The following is a 20460-nucleotide window of genomic DNA, read 5'->3' as shown; positions in this document are numbered from 1 at the left end:
CACATCACATCGCAACGCGTTGTGAGCTTGTAGATCTGTTATTTTAACAATCTTTACAAAATGTCAAACATTTTGAATACCCGGGGGTCCCGCTGGCACAAAATCCTTTCAGATGGGGGTCGGTGGCCAAATACATATTAATTTGGGGGCCCTTGTGTTTGAGAATAAGAACCACTGGTACCGTATCAGAAGCATGAACCTCTTTGCCCAGTTGTACAATCACGCGACCATTCACTTCAAATAGAAACTCCACAGGAATGTAACAAACACTGATGTTTATAAAGTGCTATTTGCAGTGCACAATGGATTTCTGTAGTCAATAACAGCACATTTATAATATTACTAAAATATTTTAGTTTGAACCTCCTCTTCCAGGCAATGTCCATAATAAAAGAAACACTTCACTAAATGAGAAACACAAAGGTATAGTTAAACCTGTTCTGGTTGTGATGTGTGTTTTCCTGGCATGGTTTAGCTCCCCTATAAGGCTGTATTCAGAGTTGAAAATGAACACACAACGGTTAACCGCTTAACCACTTGAACCCTACAGTTGCCCGAGGTCCCCCAGGGGTATGCGTTTGGTCCCCTCCCTTTGTCCCTCGACACCAAATCTCTTGTCGAGCTTTTTAAGACTATAAGGGGCAACTATGTCAACTTAGCTGACTGTTTTTCTCTTAAGGGGAACAGTTAAAATGTCAATTTTTGCTGTAAATGTGACCTGCCATTTGAATATACCTGAGACTCCCTCCCTCCTTGCACCAGAGATAAGCACCTGCACGGAGCTGGGACAGAATAGCAGCTTTTGTATTTGGATAGAGGCAGTGGTGATTTTATAGGGGGGGGCGGGGGGCATTTGCCACCCCTAACTGGTCTATCCAGCTCTGGTCTCATAGCCCTTGTTTTTGTTTTATTATTACCTTTTTAATTAGATGATAAATGATTGAATGAATGTAATTGTGTTTTTTCATCAGTTTGCGTTTTGCCATCATTATAAAAGTGTATGGTGCTCCGTCAGTCCTGAAATAAATAACTAAATCATATACTGTACTGCAGACATGCTCCTGGTGTTTGGAAGAACACGATGCGTCATGCATATTTGTTTACATACTGTACATCGTATAACTTGACCATATTGATTTGTCATTGGCATACAGTTCACAACTGACATTACTGTAAATCAAAATAAAATAAAATATATTTTTTCTCCCTCTCATATCAAAATGTTGTAGAGGCTAAAACCTGCCTATGGATACAGGTGAGATCCAACTCTGAATCCAGCCCCCCAACCGAGGTAAAACCACATCGAACCAACCATACCGAGTGAGGGGGACCCCAGCAAAATGTGTTAATATACCATCAAAATCAAATCAAAACATTTAGCCACTTTAAACCTATATACATCGGAAATGTGAAAATAGCCAATCTACAAGCTCACAACCGGACAAACAATCTTTTTAAAAAAACGAAATATTATTTACGGGGCCTTGACATGAAAATGTTTGAGAACCACTGCTGTGATGAATAAGTTCTAATAAGTTTTTTTTTTAAATACTTCAGTGCTGAGAACTATATACCCTGTAATCCTAATATGGCATTTTGTGTGAGTACTACAGACAGTCTAAACACAGCACATCTAAACCGACAACTGCTACTTAATGATCTGACCAGTGCTATAAAGTCCTATCATTTATAACATCTTTGGAAAAATGTAAAGTGCATTATGGAGTTAGTGATAAGGTCTGCTCTTTAAAGGGAAACGTTGCCGATCCTGAACGGAAATCCCGTTGTTTTGATGGGAGGAGATCCTCATATAATAATGGGGAAACAAACTATACTGTACCTATTACTGTATGTAATTTGTGTATGTCTCTGTGAAATGCGCTTGACGTCACTGGGCATACGACACGTCTCTTCCGCATTATGCAGAGAAATACATAGAAGACGTAAGGTATTTTTGCCCACATTACATACGGTATATAGCCTCTGTCGGGTGGAAACCTCATATCTCCAAAAAAGTTACTTTTCAGGCTTCAAATTCCAAAATAGCAAAAGCAGCAGATCTACAAGCTCGAACGCGTCGTGGCGCTTTTGTGTGATGCTTTAGTGTGATCAAGTAGGGCGTTCGTTCACGAAAAAACACAAAAAGTTAAGACTGTGGAGATAAGAAGGTTTCTGCACGACAGCAACGATATACTATGTATGACGTCAGTACCCGCTGTCAGAGTACTTGGAGGCCAGTCTATGATGTCAGCACTATGACGTCATATTGATGATATGATACCCACCAAGTTGGAGAGTTGGGAGATCTCCATATCAAAGCAAAATGTCCCTTTAATGTCCTGGTCAACGGATGTGCAAAACATTCTCCACGTCCGTCAAGCCTCCAATCGGCTCTATTCACAGCAGCCATATTATGAAGACATTCACAGGTGTTACCAATGATACTAATGAAGGCTCTGTTCCATTCTGGTCAAACAGAGTCAGGGTGCTAATATTGTGCATGTTGACTCACTGGAAACACTCTGTTACACCAGTGGGTCTACAGTTGGGGTCCAGGGACCCTCATGGGCTTCTGTGGAAACCACTGTGCTAGACTAAATGGAACAGAGCCTTCATTAGTATCATTGGTAACACCTGTGAATGTCTTCATAATATGGCTGCTGTGAATAGAGCCTATCGGATGGTCCCTTCTTCAAAACATAACCCCCCCCCCCTGGTCAAAGGCTGGTAGTGGTCATAGCATCTCAAAATGGGGGTCTGAGGACCCCCAGGGGTCCTTGGGGCGGGTTCGAGAGGGTCCCTAGCTTGACAGTTAGGAACCAAATGGACCCTTACAGGTCTGTAACTCTGAGAGTTATTGGGGGGTTCCGTGGCCAAGTAATGCATACCAGACTCGGGGGGTCCCGTGAAATGAAAAGGTTTGAGAAGCGGTGGGTGTCATAGCGGGCGAGGCTGGTGGAGGCCCGCGGTCTCTGGGCTGAGGGCAGGACAGTGTGTGGCCTTGGTGGGGCTCCAGTTCCCCAGGGAGGCCTGCAGGGCCTTGCGGTGGGCCAGCCGGTGGGTGATGGAGAAGCCGGCGTTGCCCTCCAGCTGGGACAGCACCACAAGCACCTGCCTGGGGGAACAACACAGACTGGGTTAGAAAGGTGACCGGTACAGTGAGCCCCTGGGAGCCTTTTTATTTATTTATGTACAGTATATATTCTGTATTATATTGTTGTTGTCAGGCAGAAACCTTTTATCTCCATATTAAACGTTTGAGTTTTTTGGTAAATCAACGTCCTATTTGATAATACTACAGCATCACACAAAAGCATCAAAAGTAGCAGATCTGCAAGCTCGAAGCGAGGTGCGAAGCGACATGTTTTGAGCTTGTTAATATGCTACTTTTGCTGTTTTTGAATTTGAATCCTGAAAAGTAACATTTTGAGGTTTCCATTGAGGTTTCCAACTGACAGAGACGATATACAGTATATATATTTATTAAATGGGGGCCAAATACATAATCGTTGTATATTTAAAGCCTAATATTTCAACAATTGCTAATGCTACAAAGCCTGTGGACAGTCATTTTGGGTATAAACAAACAAGAAGTTGAAGGAAAATGTAGGTCTGATGGTGATGTACTGTGCATGTTCAAATTGTGTATACTTTACATTATTTCAGACCATTTTCCACAGCATACATTTATTCTTAATTCTGTTTTTACATTTTGCTGAAAAAAATAAATGAAACCTTGAATATTTTTGAAGCTTTTTGACAATAAAATATAATAACATTCCTAAAATAGGAATTCCAGGTTGAAAGTGGATGACAGCAAGTTATGATTTTGTCGCCTGGAATCCAGACTGAGGCGCTACACTCAGCTTTTTTTTTTCACTTCACTTCTCAAAGTGATGCTGAACGTAGCGAGTCAGTCTGGATTCCAGGCTAATGATTTTGAGCAACATCTATACTACCTATACAAATCTTTACTACCTTAACTGATGCTTAGCGTCCATGAACTCTCTCTAAATCCATGTGTCAGCTCAGGCTGAAGATTTTGATAAGCAGAAACATGACAAAAAAATGCAAACAGGTCGTACTGTACCTGTGAAGAGGAGGGATGCTGTCAATGGTCTTGAGGCTGCAGCGGGTGGACACCACGTTGAAGCTGTCACTGCAGTCACATGACACGTGCAGGTGGTGTCTGGGGTGGCGGTTCTCCACCATGACGATGAGACCCGCCCAGCCGTGCGTCAGGTAATAGCAGGTCATCCCCTCCCGGCCCTGCAAAGGACAGCAGAGCGGCGCGTTTTGAGTTATACATCAGAACGAGTGGTTCTCAAAAGTGGGGTCTGGGGACCCCCAGTGGTCCTTGAGGGGTTTACAGGGGGTCCTCAGAAATGTTTTTTGTTGATATGGCATCACAATCAGTTTAACCACTTTAACCATATTTTAAACTTTGGCTATTCGAAAATAGCCACATTTGTTTTTTGTTCAGTTTTTTACCTTCAGGCAGTAACCAGTAGTGGTCAAACCAGATCACAGGATATACGGTAAATGTCTCAATAGAAGAGCAGGGAGACCAAATACCACTACCCAAGTTGTGTAAGTTAACATACTCTACCATACAGATTGGTACAAAAATGTTGCTAAAAACAAGGTTACATGGTGTAGCTTTAACTATGATAATACAGGCCAAGGATCTAGATTCAAACGAAGGACACGGCCAGTGACACTTTGGCTACAGGATGCATGCACTCACTCAGTGGCCCTGCAGTGTACTTCTCACCTCGTGTCTCTCCCCCTTGGTCTCGGTCAGCTGGATGATGGCATCAGCGATGGTGGTGGTGGAGGCTGTTATCTGCTCCTCCATCACCAGGCGAGAGCTGTAGACAGCCAGCGTGTAGCCTAGCGGCTCCACTTTGCACCCGCCTGCTGCACAAATACACATCACTGACTTTGAGCCCGTTTCAGTTAGGTCAAAGAACCTTGTCCACTCGTACATGTGACAAATATAAATCTCGAATCTGAGGTAGGTTCTTATTCGTTTCAGTCGTGTCACAGTGTGTGTTAGAGTGATTCTGACATTTACTTATGACAACTCTTGCCGATCTTTAAACACCATTCCACTTCACTGACAGAGCTGTGTGTACTCATTAACCACTTCAAACCTGGTGTCCCTATTTAATGTCATTATAGTTCATTGTAAAAGAAAAAAAGGGGAAAATTGTGTAAATAGTAGATCTATTACAAAAACAATATATATGTATTATATTTTTTCTCCCCAATTTAGTCATTATGCCAACACACATTTCTGTGTGTTGGCATAATGACGTAGACGTAGAGCCTTCGTCCTACTCCTCCCGCTCAACACTCCCTGCTGACAGGTGCTGCCCCAGCCCGTAGGAATACGTCCAGTAACCAATATCACCCTCCCCACCCGGCTTTCCTCCCCCGAGGAGGGAAGCCGGTGTTCGTATAGACGCCCGACACAGCCGGATGCACCGCAGTGAATTCGAACCCACAACCTCCGCAGTGGTGGGTTCGAATTTGGGTTTGTGGCTTTCAGAAGGCGTAGTTACAGACTGTATGTAGCATTCTAAGATTGTGGAATAGTAGATTGGCTTGAGGGACCAGTGCACATATCGTCGCTTGAGGATGTAAACCTCATATCGTCCAAAACTATTACTTTTCAGGATTCAAATTCAAAAACAGCAAAAGTAGCAGATCAAGATACAAGCTCAAAACACGGCGTGTTGCAGATCTGCTACTTGCGATGCTTTTGTGTTACAGACTCTGTAGTGTTCTAAGATTGTGGAATAGTTGATTGGCTTGAGGGGCCAGTGCACACGACATGACGGCGCTGTCCTTGCCTGCGCTGTCAGCCTGGATGTTGCTGTGCCAGTGGTTGAAGGCGCAGCAGAGCACGGCGTACTCCCCCGGCTCCAGCATGACGTCGCAGCCCACGAACCTCCTGACCGAGCGCCTGCTGTGGGCCATGAGGCGGCCCAGCGTCACGCTGCCGCACCGGTCGTACCCCGCCCGGAACACCAGCACGCACAGGTCCAACAGGTGGGACTCTGCCGTGTCCCACCGCCTGAGGAGGTCACAGGGGGGAGGAGGAGGAGGAGGAGGAGGAGGAAGTGAACACGAGGAGGATGTTATGTTACATTGTTATCTTACAGTATATATAGTATATTACCTTATGTCACAGCGTGTTATGATATGTCACATTATGTTATGTCATGTTACAGTGCTTATGGTATGCTATGTTCTGTTCTGGTTAAGGCTGTCAAAGTGCTGCATTATCTGTCACTAATTAGTTTAATCGCAATTAATTGCAAAAGAAAAACAATATATTCAAGAGACAGAGGGTGACACACAGTGTGTGATACCTGAAAAGTAATACTAATATCGTACTTTTGGATGCTGCTTGTATTTTCCATTCATATGGCTACAACATACAGCAATACACTGTTTTCAGTTCACCATTCAAGTTTGAGGTAATACGTAATACTTTACATAATGTTTTGTGTGTGTGAAAAGGATAGGCAAAATAACCCATTGGCTTCAGCCTATTTGGTCTAAAGTTTAGACCAAATAGGCTGATGAATTTTCCTGTTATGACCAAAATAAATTACTACTACTACTAAATACAAAAAAACATGTGATTAATCGCGATTAACTACACAGAATGGTGCAATTAAATTGTGAATATTTTTTGAATATAGTTTGACAGCTTTAGTTATGTTATGTCACGTTATATTACAGTATGCTATGTTACGTTATGTTATGTTATGGTATTATATGTTTTGTTGACAACTCTGACAACTAAAAGGAGTGGCTGTTCTGTGGCCCTGCTTAGAGCTTGAGGCCATAGAGTGGTGTGCCCTCAAAGTCATCTTGTTTGACTAGTGACCTATATACCAAAGCAGTAATGACAGAAAGTAAAGACTGTTCAGAATGCGGTCGCTTCATTTACATTCTGGTCCCACAGGTTAGACTGGAGCCGCTGGCCTCATTGTGTACCTGCTGCCTTCCTGGAACAGTGCCAGCTCCACCGTGGTCCTCTCCAGCACGGTGAGTGACACCACCGTCACAGGAACGTTGGCTCCTCTGGGGAACAGGCCCGGCACCCGAACCTCCTGCCAGTCACAATGGATCTTACAGATATCTACCGAGTCAAAGTACCTAGAGGAGTCAAAGAGGGAAAAAAACACACATGTATGGATGGACACCCTGCACATGCGCGAAACATTTTTTTTCCTGTTTGTTTTTGCTTTATTCAGGAAGCCCCTTAAGATCTGAAGCCGATTATACCAATGTCTTCTAAAAAACAGTTTTCTGAAAAAAACGTATGTTTCTATATGTGGTGCTCAAACTTTTTCATCTCAAGGACCCCCAAAATTATATGTATTTGGCCGCCGACCCCCATCTCAAAATATTTTGTTCCACGGACCCCCAGAAGCAAAGATTTGCACACATTTTCACGATTTTTCAAAAATAGCAGATCTACAAGCTCGTAGTGTGGCACTCGGTGCCGCGCTATGAGCTTGTATATCTGCTATTTTTGAATAGCCAAAGTGTAAAATAATGCTTTTTAGCTCAAATCAAAAAGTGACACAAATGCGTTCCCAGTCTTAATGGGTTAAGATCAGACATCTCTTTTACAAGAGAGACCTGGCCACGGTAGCAGCAGCCATATAAAATCACATCACACATCACAACACATTAAAATACAACACATTAAAATACAGCATAGTGTTTGAATATGGATGGTGGCAGTGTGCGAGTGGCCAACATTATGTGTTTGTCCTGACTGGCTACAGTAGTAAGAGTAAGAGCTTCTGAATTAGGGGCAGACACAAGTGAAGTGTCACTTCTGTGTTCTATTGCAGACCTAGATGTAATCCCATTTCAGTCCGTTTCCATGTTTTCAGCTAAACACTTTTCTAAAAGTGACAATGTCCAATCTGAATGGTAGAGTATGTTAATACAATATAACGTATACAATTGCGATGGTTGCAATTTAGTCTTAGTCAATTTACCTAAGGTTCAAAATTCAATTTATCCCCTGAGCAAGCAGCTTAAGAGTAAAAATGTCAGGACTTTAACTACTTCAACTCTATACTTCATTGAACAGTGTCTCCCGGGGTTCTAGACTATTCTTTTTTCCCTCTAAACCAAAACGCGTCACGTTGTGCGCTTATAGATCAGCTATTTTTGCTGAACGTTTGCCCCAGAATAGGGACGCTATTAATACTAATATAGAACCCAGGTGCAGACACCGACATGGGGACAGACAGGAATAGAGTGCAGAAGTGACAGTAATATTAGCATTAATGTTGGTCTAAAAATTGTGTTGAAAACCTGTAAACCACAAGGATGTTTTCACAGTCATCCTCAACTTAAGCTGAAAACCAAACATGGAGTTAAAGGTAGACCAACATGCTTCTCAACGAGTGAAGATGAGAAAATAACTAATTGTTTCATCATCATGCAGCACAACTTAAAAATATGCATTTAATTTCTGAAGTAGGCAGTCAAGTTTTGCATAGTTTGTATAGTTTAGTGACCCCCTTGTATTTAGAAAGGGAACTTAGGAAACACACATCGACTGGTGGGAGCTGGGCTAAAGAGGCTTCAGTTCAAAAAGGGTAGAGCCCCGCACACCAAAGTAGGTACAAAAATGTCTTTATTTGGCTGACCAAATATTTGGCTTCTTTATTTTGTCAGCCAAATAAAGACGTTTTTGTACCTACTTTGGTGTGCGGGCTCTACCCTATTTGAACTGAAGCCCCTTTTATTTAGAGATAGATTAATAAGTGTCCCTGAGCAAGACACATGACCCTATCTGCTGGCCCTGTAGCATTTACTGCTCCTACTAGCTAGGAGGCTTAACCACTTGATGGGGGGAACATTAGCCAAATTGTCCAGGAAATGTGCCAAATATTCGTGGTAGTGGAACACAAAGTCCAGTGTGATTATCTTCTGTTTACTGTTTCATTTGGGTTCTCACTCCACGGCCACCCTTGAAAGGTTTTGTATGTGGAAAGGTGACCTCGTTTTCCTCCCTGCCGCGGCTGTGGTGCTATGGTGTACGGTTAAATTTAGCCAAGGGGTTGGTTGTGGGTGAATTACTTTTAGTCATGGCTCGATAATATTGGGTTTGGGGTGCTTTAATTAAAGGTAGAGTAAATGTAATTTTTTGGTTAACCCTTTAAGACCTGAAGCCGATTCTACAAACGTCTTCTAAATCAATTCTGAGTATTCTGAAAAACATACAGTATGTTTCCATATCAGTGGTGCTAAAACTTTTTCATGTCCAGGACCCCCAAAATGATATGTATTTGGCCGCGGACCACCATCTCAAAATATGTTGTTCCAGGGACCCCCAGAAGCAAAGATTTAAAAATGTTCGCTTAAAAATAATATATATATTGAAAGATTTGCACACATTTTCATGATTTTTCAAAAATAGCAGATCTACAAGCTGAGCTCATAGCGTGGCACTCGGTGCTGCGCTAAGAGCTTGTATATCTGCTATTTTTTGAATAGCCAAAGTGTAAAATAATGCTTTTTAGCTAAGATAAAAAAAATGACACAGATGCGTTCCAGGTCTTAATGGGTTTAAAGAGAGGACGGAGCTGGAGATCAGCCGGAGAATCGGAGCAGCAGGAGCGGTATTGCAGTCGCTGTACCGCACTGTGGTGACGAAAAGAGAGCTGAGCCAGAAGGCAAAGCTCTCGATATACCGAGTCATCTTCGTTCCTACTCTCACCTATATGGTCATGAAATGTGGGTCATGACCGAAAGAATGAGGTTGTGGATACAATCAGCCGAATTTAGTTTTCTCAGAGGGGTGGCTGGCGTCTCCCTTAGAGATAGGGTGAGAAGTTCAGTTACCCGCGAGAGACCGGAGTAGAGCCGCTGCTTCTTCACTTGGAAAGGAGCCACCTTAGGTAGTTCGGGCATCTAGTACGGATGCCTCCCGAGCATCTCCCTAGGGGAGGTACGTCCCACTGGGAGGAGACCCCCAGGCAGACCAAGGACCATATGGGGGGATTACATCTCCACACTGGCCTGGGAACGCCTTGGGATTCCCCAGGGGGAAGTGGCTGATGTTGCTCAGGAAAGGTAAGTATGCAGCTCTCTGTTGAAACTGTTGCCCCCGTGACCCGACTCCGGATAAGCGGTTGAAGATTTATGGATGGATGGAAGCTCTATATCGTGGCTGTTGGGGCGCAAACCTCCTATGTCCGTTTTTCAACTTTTACATTTTCTTTAATAAATCAGTGCTGTTGAACTAACATGACATACTGTACCTTATGAAGTCCCAGAAGTCCATCCAGAACAGGCCCTCCTCTCCACTCTGCGCACACAGCTCCCTCTTCAGGTGGAGAGGCCAGTGTGACCAGCTGTCTGACCAGGGCCCCGTCCAAGAGAACCGGCCCCACGGGTTCCTCAGCTGCAGCAACCTGAAAGAGAAATGATAAGCCTGAGTAATTATTGTATTGTACTTTTACAAATAAATAAATAGTAAATAGATTGGTTTGGCCCCCTTCCTATCTGAAAGCCCTGAAGAACTGAAGAGGTGAAGGACTCGCGCACCACACATGTTTTTAAGGATGACTCCTTAGACAGATACTTAATTTCTTACATTCTCAACCCTAAAGTGCAAAGTGAAAGGACAAACGTTCGGTCACAAGACAAGACACCATATGTCAGACATGTTTCTCTTATAGGGCTCTAGGTCATCGGTTCTCAAAGTGGGGTCCGGGGGCCCCCAGAATGTCCCATTTCACAAGTTTTCAAATGTATAAAATGTATTAAAATCTTTTGACAATAGCAGATCTCAAGCTGATCTCAAGCAGATCTCAAGCTCACAATGCGTCGCATCGTGAGCTTGTAGATCGGCTATTTTCAAATGGCCGAAATGTATTTAGAGCGGAAGTGGGTAATGCATGTTTTTGTAACAATAATCAAAAACTACAAAGTAACTAAAGTTGTCAAATAATTGTAGTGGAGTAAAAGTATTTGTCTTTGAGATGTAGTGGCGTAGAAGTAAAAGTACAGAAAATTGGAAATACTCCAGTAAAGTAAACATACCTCAAAATTGTACTTAAGTACAGTACTTGAGTACGTGTACTTAGTTACTTTCCGCCACTGCCCCCAAGACACCGACAAAAGCAGTTCCCGCTCACCTGTGGCTGTCCATGTCTCTCACGTCAAGAACAGAGTAGGCGTGTCGCGGACGCAGGCCCAGTGACTCATACTCCCCATCATCGACCTTCATGTTCCCGCCTCCGCATGACGCCCCCATCAGGAAACTAGAGCAGCAAGAAAGGGCAACTACAAGGTTAGAGGAGTCTTTAGTGAGACACGCACTGTAACACAGATGGCTCTCAAACATTTAGATGTCAAGGATGAAATTAATGTGTATGAAATGAATGAAATATGAAATTTGAATATGAAATGAATGTGTATGTAAAACACCCCCCAAATGAATATGTATTTGGCTGCGGACCCCCATATGAAAACAGTTTGTGCCAGAGACAAGATTTGTGTTGTTAAAATGTTTCCAAAAAATATTCAAAAATGCTCCCTTTTCCTTTTAAAAATAGCTCTGATGTATAGGGGTTAAAGTGGTTAAAGGACGACTTCACCCATTTTCAACCAATCTTCATATAATTGGTCCTCACTAATGTATAATAATAATAATAAAAAAATATATTAAAAAAAATCACTTACCCTACCATCAGTAAACTGATGTTGATGGTATATTACCTAATTTAGCTGGGGACCCCCTGGAACCCCCTCAAGGACCCCTGAGGGTCCCCAGACCCCACTTCGAGAATCACTAGGTGGTAATAATTCAAACTCCCTCAGGCATCCCCCCCTCCCCCCCCCCGCCCTGGTATGAGAGAATTCTTCTCTCATACCAGTAGTGATGTAACCCAACTTTACATCAACATGTCATGATGCAAAGTGGAACCACAGTGCCGCACATCAAAGGAACACGTTGCATTATTCATGAAACGAGTTAAAAACATAAAAGAGGGTGAATTTTGTCACACAGTGTAAACCGCATGAACCCTCGCATCCCTATTCTGGGCACACAGTGTTCTGTGAGCTATTTTCGGTGAATAGATTTGGTGTAGAGGGAAAAAACAGAAGTACAGACCCCCGTGGGACCCCAGTCGATGAATTATATATGGTCTAAGTGGTTAATCTAAAGCTTCATTCTGGAACTTATTTTTAATACAAAAATGATGCATTTATATAGCACCTTTATACAAAGCACTTTGAAATGTGCATTGCATTCCACACATTTAGTCCATGAGCCAGACAAGATTTAATTATCGAAAGAGTGGGCAAAACCAAACCTATATTAAATTGTTCATAGGGTCAATACGAGTAAATAAATATATGATAACCTCAATTCAATTCAATTCAATTTTATTAAAGTGTCAAATCACAACAAGTTGTCTCAAGACACTTTACATGTAGAGAAGAGACCCAACATCCCACCCTGAGCAAGCAATTTTGCGACAGTGGCAACGAAAAACTCCCTCTTAATTCAACAGGAAGAAACGTCAGGCAGACCCTAGGCTCTAGGGCGGGGGCCTTCTGCCTCGACCGTGTTGGGGGAAAGAAGAGAGAGAGAAAGGGAGAGACAGAGGAGAGACAGAAAGAGATACAGTGCAAGCAGTAACAATAACAATAATAGCAAATATAATAGTGTAAGATACTAGCATATGATAGTATAATATAGTACAGCAATAGTGTGTATGCAGTATATAATGGAATAATATAAAAATGTTTAAGATAATATAATCACTCCACTCCAAACCTCTCCACAGGAGTAGCTTTTTCATGGTTATCACACATTTTGTTATTTTCCCCATACGTACATGACAGGTGAAAAAATGACAACATTTTAAAAAGAGTTATCATAATGAAACTTCCTGAGTTGATTACTTACATGAAGACAATGATTTATCGTATTACAAGTTTTCTGAAATTGTATATTTAAATATGCAAATTAGGCATTTAGTCCATGAGCCTGAGCCCCAAAATTGAGCCAGATATTGAATATTCCATTGTTAAAAACCTTTGACTCCAACATCTTAACAAAATGAAATAAGTATGTTGACTCTGGCTTTGTCCAATGTTCCAATGTTGATTCAGGAAAGGTATGCACATTTGGGCATATTTTCCTAATGCCTAATTTGCATATTTAAATATACGATTTCAGAAAACTTGTAATACGATAAATCATTGTCTTCATGTAAGTAATCAACTCAGGAAGTTTCATTATGATAACTCTTTTTTAATTTATTTTCACCTGTCATGTACGTATGGGGAAAATAACAAAATGTGTGATAGGCCTAACCATGAAAAAGCTACTCCTGTGGAAAGGTTATCATATATTTATTTACTCGTATTGACCCTATGAACAATTTAATATAGGTTTGGTTTTGCCCACTCTTTCGTTAATCATTGCTCAATTTTGGGGCTCTGGCTGACTAATTCACACACCGACAGAAGAGGAAACCATGCAAGCAAGCAACCAACCTACTCATCAGGAGCAGTTAGGGGATAAGTGTCTTGCTCAAGGACACTTCGACACAGGCACAGGTAGGCTGGCTATAAACCCGGTTTAAAAGGTTGTTTCGCTCGAAGCATGAGCTCAGTTCGAGGCTCTCGCCAGGCTGGCAGAGGGAGAGTAGCGCCCAGGATTACAGCTTAGGCAATTGCCATTGGGTGACAAAATGGGTTACAAAGATTGTGGGATAAAAAAAAGAAAAAAGAAAAAAAAGACGGTTGCTACAGACATCTGTAGCATACCGGGACTAATTTACTAAATCTCAAGGCAAATATTGTACTTTTGCTATTATTGCAAAACATACAAAAAGCACTTCGGCCCTACTTCGGCTATTTGAATATAGCCGATCTACAAGCTCACAACGCGCCGCGATGCGACACATTGTGAGCATGTAGATCGGCTATTTTCAAAAGTTGTTTTGAAAACACAAAATGGAAGATTTCTGCATAATTAGTACTTTTACTTTTGGTACTTTAAGTACATTTTGATGCCAACACTTTTGTACTTTTACTCAAGTAAATTCTGAATACCAGACTTACTACTTGTAACAGAGTATGTATGCATTGTGGTATTGATACTTTTACTTAAAGGGATATTTCGCTTTCAAAAAGAGTTACAGTCATTGTATCGTCTACTCAGGCTTTTGTGAACCCCCCAGACAGTTTTTAAGTTGCTTGATTCAGTATTTAGATATTTGATATTCATTTTATCAGACATGCCCCCTTCCTATACAAACCCATTGTAACTTCAAACTCCATTTTAATGTTAGATTCATCAAAAACACCCGTCCTTGGTTCTGGTGACTCATCCTGCCATTCTAATACGTGAGGGGGTCGTGTTTTTTTCGATTATTTTTTTCATTTATTTTATTTAGTTTCTTTATTGTATTTTAATTTTCACAAAAAAAAAAAAAAATGTTTAAAAAAAGTAATTGAAAAAACACGGTCTCCTCACGTATTAGAAGGACATTATCAGTCACCAGAACCAAGGACGGGTGTTTTAGATGAATCTAAAATGGAGTTTGAAGTTACAATGGGTTTGTATAGGAAGGGGGCATGTCTGATAAAAGTAATATAATACCACTGGTTGTAATGCGTTAGTCCCGACGCGGCTTTTAACACGCACCCTGCTTCTTTGGAGCTGAGCATCTTGGCCCAGATGAGGTCGGTGTCGATGGGCTCCTCGCGGGGGTTGGTGGCGCTGACCTGCAGGGCCAGGGACTCACACGGGGCCCCGGTCAGCGTGGCCAGGCCCTCGATGGCGCGGCCGGCCTGCAGGGCAAAGTAGGAGCCGTGCAGCTTGGCCAGAGCCTTCTCTATCAACGCCACCCACAGCTGTCTCCTCTGGGCCTACAGACACACCGTGAACACAGACAGAGGGGGACGTATTTCACCACATTAAGCCATTTAGACCTAAATCTTCTAAATCTAAAAAACTGTTTTCTGAAAAACGTATGTGGCTATATCAGTGGTTCTCACATGTTTTCATGTCAAGGACCCCCAACATTACATGTATTTGGGTCGCGGACCCCCATCTCAAAATATTTTTTTCCACAGACCTCCAGAAGCAAAGAAAAAATGATTGCTTAAAATATATATAGTGAAAGATTTGCACACATTTTCACAATCTTTTTCAAAAATAGCAGATATAGCAGAATAGCAGAGGCTCATTGGAACCCCCCCAAGGACCCCCACAAATTTTAACCCCCTTTATCCATATTTGATACGTTGGCTATTCAAAAATAGCAGATATAAAAAGCGCTTTTTCTTAAATAAACACAAATGGTCACCTGAGAGAAGAGCAGGTGGCCGTTGTGGTCACAGGGCAGCATGTCGTCCACCAGCACCGTGGTCCAGGAGCCGTCCTTACACAGGCGCACCTGGTACGCCCCCTCTGGACACAGCTGGCGCGTCACCATCACCCGCTCCACCAGCTCGGGCCGCTCGGCCAGAACCGCCAACGCACTCAGGAACCTGCTCTCCATCCAACACATTCAAAATAATGAGACTTCGTCTCTGTCGGGTGGAAACCTCATACTGTATGTCCAAAACTGTTACTTTTCAGGATTCAAATTCGAAAGGACCAAAAGTAGCAGATCTACAAGCTCACTTCGCGCCGCGTTTGGAGCTTGCGGATCTGCTACTTTTGATACTTTTGTGTGACACTGTAGTATGATCAAGTAGGGCATTCATTTACAAAAAAGCGACGATATATTACTAGCTGGTTTTCTCTTGCAGTTTTCAAAGCAAAATGTTGTAGTCAGGTTAACTCTTTCATTGCCACACTTATTTCAGACTGTGTCGTCCCAGTGCCACGAAAAATATGCATTTTGCATATGCATGCAGTTTATTTTTTAACATTGAAGTGAATGGAGCAGCATTTTTTTGGATAGCGTTATATCTCCTAGTTCCTTTGAGATAAAAAAAATTAATTAAAAAAATAAATAAAATTAATTAAAAAAAAAAAAAAATCACACCCTGTGTGAAGTAAGCGGTGCCTTTGGGGCGGGGCTTAACTCATTTCAGTTCGTCCCTATTGAAAAAAAAAAAAAAAAAAGTAATTTCCGTCCGTGGCCATGATAGCCATAGTAGCATCGGACGGGAATTCCCGTTTTTGGCAATAAAAGAGTTAAAGGGGGTGGCTTGGATTCAGAAATCAGGGAAAAGGAAGTGCTGAAGACAAAATAAGTTTCAGAACAACTACTGTAGTAGGCCAGTGTTTATTTTGACAGCAACATTTTGTTTTAGTCTCAGTCTTTTTAGAATAAAATTCCATTTAGTTTTAGTCATGTTTTAGTCATCTGAAATGTTTTAGTTTTGATCTAGTTTTAATCGACTAAATCTACAGTTGATTTAGTCGACTAAAATGTATTTTGGCAGGCCTTGAGAGCATCGTAATGCCTGATTTATACTTAGCTGTATGCCGAAAATAGCCGATCTATAATTAGCTGAAGTAAATCGGCTATTTTCGGACACAAACCAAGCATAAAATGACTTATCTTAGTTCTACTGGATCTCCTCTCCACTAGTCCCTCCCTAACAAAATTGTCAGTATATTTAGTCATAGTTTTAGTCATCAGAGTTTTTAATTAGTTTTTGTCAGTGGAAAATGGTAGTTAACAGACATTTTTCGTCATAGTTTTAGTCGCCGAAATGACCACTGCTATAGGTGTTTCACTACGGGACACACAGTATGTTAGAAACGATTAACTAACAAACCTAATCTACCTGGAAATGAGACGACCGCATCCTGCTCTAGTCTATGGAGTGGAGCCTTGCCTTTTTCAAAGAAACACCGTCCAGGGAAGAGTTGCTGAGCTTGCAGGTTGTTTTTTTTTCATTCACTTTGACACATGCGGTTACACACAGTTCCATCTGGGACGGTGTACTACTGTTGGAGTGGGCAGCTTTTGCTCAAGGTCACTAAGCCTCACACTATTGAGCATTAATAATGCATGCATAGCATTCATTCACTTTGTCACACTTCTGAGGTATTGGGACTTAAAGGGATAGTTCACCCATAAAATTACTTTTTTTCTATCGATTAGTCAACCCATGGAGACTTGAATTCATGGATAAATAAATACTGTATTCTCCAATGAAAAGATATTAACGGCAAAGTTAATATTAAAATGTCTTGATGATCACAGTATAACACTGCATACAGTACTGTTCTGTATCGTGCAGTAGTTAATAGTTATAATCAGTGAATGCAACCAAACCACATAGTTCCCATTTGTTATGATGAATTTTTGATTTGAAGTTATTTCTTGGGGGGGGGGGAATATGGGCTCACCAGCAATTACCCAGAAGTCCCTGCAAGATGTCAGACGGGCGGAGTGTGCGGAACACAGACCACCTCACGCCGCGGTCTCTCAAGTTGCAGTTGTTTATCTCTTGGGGGCGGAGCCACTTTTTGACGCGCTGCTGTACTCCATCATCGTCAGGGAAGCCCACTGACTTAGGGCCCGGAGGAAAGCTGTCATCCACGAATGTCACAGTGTTCTGGGACATCGCACACGCACGCACGCGCACACACACACACACACACACACACACACACACACACACACACACACACACACACACACACACACACACACACACACACACACACACACACACACACACACACACACACACACACACACACACACACACACACACACACACACACACACACACACGAGATAGAAAGAAACAACATTGAAATTAAAGGCATACTAGTATGTAATTTTGCCCAGTATAACAAAACAATAAAAACATATTTTAGTAGTTCAACTATACCAGTTCAACTGGCCCCTGTAAAAAGTCAAAGCCTACCCCCCCCCCCCAAACTGTTTACTGTATATATTTTTATTTCCGTTTTTACTATGTTTTTGCATAGTAGTGTTCATTTGTCTGTCATTAAATGTTTCGATGAATTGAGTACAAAGGACCCCAATGGAAACAAGCCATAGTGCTTTCTTGGGCCTTAACAGACCTTATATTGAACAGTACTTCCCTGTGCTTGTCTTTGCAAACTGTTAATAAAGTATGAATCAATCAATCAATACACTAGGCCCACAGCAGTGGTTCTCAACCAGTGGTCCTTGGGGGGGTACCAGGGGGTCCCCAGCTAAATTAGTTCACCGTCATTTTAACCACTTAGCTTTGGCCATTCCAAAATAGCAGATATACAAGCTCATAGCGCGGCACCGAGTGCCGCGCTATAAGCTTGAAGATCTGCTATTTTTGAAAAATCGTGAAAATGTGTGCATATCTTTAAATATATACATTTTTGAAAGCGAGCATTTTTATCTCAAATCTTTGCTTCTGGGGGTCCCTGGCACAAAACAGTTTCAGATGGGGGTCCGCGGGCAAATGTATATCAATTTAGGGGTCCTTGGCATGAAAGCCACTGGCCTTACAGTCTCTCGTCTATATGTACCAACCTCCCGGCAGAAGCTGACGATGTTCTCCCACAGTTCCTTGGCCTCTCCCTCGTCGTTCTGCCGCCGCGCCTCCACCAGCATGCTCTCCTTCCTCCTGAGCCCCACGCCGGCGCCGGCCGGCCGCACGCGGTACCGCTGCGGCGTGTGGCAGGCCACGCAGTGCTTGGCCCTGCCGCCGTTGATGAGGGTGCACGCCGGGCACGCCCACTGCTGCTCCGCCCTCCGGCGGTGGGCGGCCGTGGCCACCGCGCCGGCACTGTGGTTACCGGTACCGTGGTTACCGGTACCGTGGTTACCGTTACCGTGGGTATCGGCGCAGGGCGGGAACGACCTCGGCGCCTCCGATAGCGGCGTCGAAGGCGACATTTCTTCTTTGAGCACGCTGAGCCTCCTGCCGCCCGGCAGAACGTCCTGGGGGGCGGGGATATCTGAGTCGGCGGCGGTGGCGGCGGGTGGCGATGGGGGCGGGTTGGAATTATGCGATTGGTTGAGACAAGCCGGCGGAGGGGGGACCTCTCTGCGGCTGCAAGGGACCGGGTTATTCTGTCCTATGAGAATCAGAATCAGAATTCAACTTTAGGTGTAAAGAAGTTGTGGATATTCTTTGTGCAAGTTCAATCGTTCGTAGTTTTCAGGGGGGAAAAAGGGGGACAGAGAGAGGGAGAGCGAGGAGAAACCATAGGGAAGAAACAGGTCAAAAGAAAAATCTAAGATTTGTAAATGTATATACATATGCAGTGGTGGAAAAAGTACTAAAAGTAGTAAAAGTAAAAGTTCAGACTGGAGCTTCAGACTGAAGCTCCGTGGAGCTTCAGTCTGAAATTGACTGCAGTGACGGCGATTACAAGGGGGAGGGGATTAGAATTTCCCTAAACCAATCACAAGAGATCCACGGATCCGCCTACATCTGACGTCATCGCACAGCTTGTTTTAGCAGATATTCGCTGATTGGCTTGTCGTTAGACCCACCCCCACCTCCGACTCTCATTGGACGGTACTTTTTGTATCGAAGAAAGTCCTAGGCTCACATTTCAACACCAGACCAAGAAGGGCAGTCCACTCAGAGAGTGGGCGGGGTCTATGGTCTGGAACCAGGGTAGCAAAAAGCAGCAGGTACTGTGTATGTACCTGATATGGAGGGCATGCTAAGGGCCGACGGGGCGGGCTGGGCGGACGGGGGGTCCGTCGGTAAGGTCTCCCCTACGGCGGTGATGGACAGGGACAGCGCCCCCGCCGCCGGAGAGTCCTTCTGGCGCATCATCGCCACTTGACCCTTGACCTCCGGCACGAGCAGGGCCTCGGCGGGAATCTGGGGGAGGGAGAGCTTGCGGGGGCCGCCGCACGCCGAGCAGGACATGGAGGCGGGCGTGTTCCGCAGGGTGCACCTGGGACAGTCCCACGCCAGGGTCTTGCTGTCGACGGCCCCGCCCTCCGATTTCCGTCTCTCCTGATGGCTCTGCGGCGCCCCTCCTGCCTCCTCCGCTGGCGGGAGGTGGGACTGCAGCTTCAGGGGGCTGGAGCAGCTGATGGAGCGCCGGGGACTGGGGCTGTCACCCGTTTACAAAGCGGAAGTTGACGATTAGTTGTCATGCCGATAATTGCGATTAACGATTTTAATTGTGTTTCTGGCGTTGGAACATTGAAACATTATGAATAAAAATTACATTTCTGTTTGCCTGTTAGGCTTCATAATCAAAAATTGCACAGGGCAGATATGACAAACCACTTAAATATACAAAGAAATTACCTATTTAATAATTTTATACTTTAAAAAAAGTAGCGGAAATAGCTGATCTACAAGCTTACACCGTGTCACTTCTTGACGCGTTGTAAACTCAATCTGCTATTTCTTCTTTTTTTCATATTTGAAAATGGTTTAAAAGTTTTCTACATGGAAACGATGATGCAAAAAACAATCGCGATTATCTCAAAT

The 20460-nt window shown here is 43.3% G+C and overlaps 1 protein-coding gene across 4 annotated transcripts in view; it reads right to left on the bottom strand.

Moving 5' to 3' along the window:
• Window positions 1-2678: 2678 nt before the first annotated feature.
• LOC311054999 (calpain-15-like) overlaps window positions 2679-20460 on the bottom strand; it is a 29573-nt gene continuing 11791 nt past the window's right edge. For 2 of the 4 annotated variants that reach the window (XM_084071054.1, XM_084071055.1), the window contains exons 4-15: window positions 19656-20074; window positions 18528-19075; window positions 17390-17598; window positions 15384-15567; window positions 14720-14943; window positions 11190-11315; window positions 10311-10463; window positions 7015-7176; window positions 5859-6082; window positions 4775-4920; window positions 4091-4269; window positions 2679-3111 (exon numbers count right to left, since the gene is read on the bottom strand). In XM_084071054.1, the coding sequence (XP_083927180.1) occupies window positions 2832-3111; window positions 4091-4269; window positions 4775-4920; window positions 5859-6082; window positions 7015-7176; window positions 10311-10463; window positions 11190-11315; window positions 14720-14943; window positions 15384-15567; window positions 17390-17598; window positions 18528-19075; window positions 19656-20074 (2854 nt within the window). In that variant the 3' untranslated portion in view covers window positions 2679-2831. Of the gene's footprint in view, window positions 3116-4090; window positions 4270-4747; window positions 4921-5858; window positions 6083-7014; window positions 7177-10310; window positions 10464-11189; window positions 11316-14719; window positions 14944-15383; window positions 15568-17389; window positions 17599-18527; window positions 19076-19655; window positions 20075-20460 lie in introns of those variants that run through there. The other 2 variants (XM_084071056.1, XM_084071057.1) reach the window with 2 other exon arrangements.

The sequence above is a fragment of the Gymnoscopelus microlampas genome (assembly GCF_963454915.1).
Source record: "Gymnoscopelus microlampas genome assembly, chromosome: 11".
Classification (NCBI taxonomy): domain Eukaryota; kingdom Metazoa; phylum Chordata; class Actinopteri; order Myctophiformes; family Myctophidae; genus Gymnoscopelus; species Gymnoscopelus microlampas.
The sequence above is the reverse complement of the archived record's forward strand: the minus strand, read 5'-3'. Positions and strand labels throughout refer to the sequence as shown.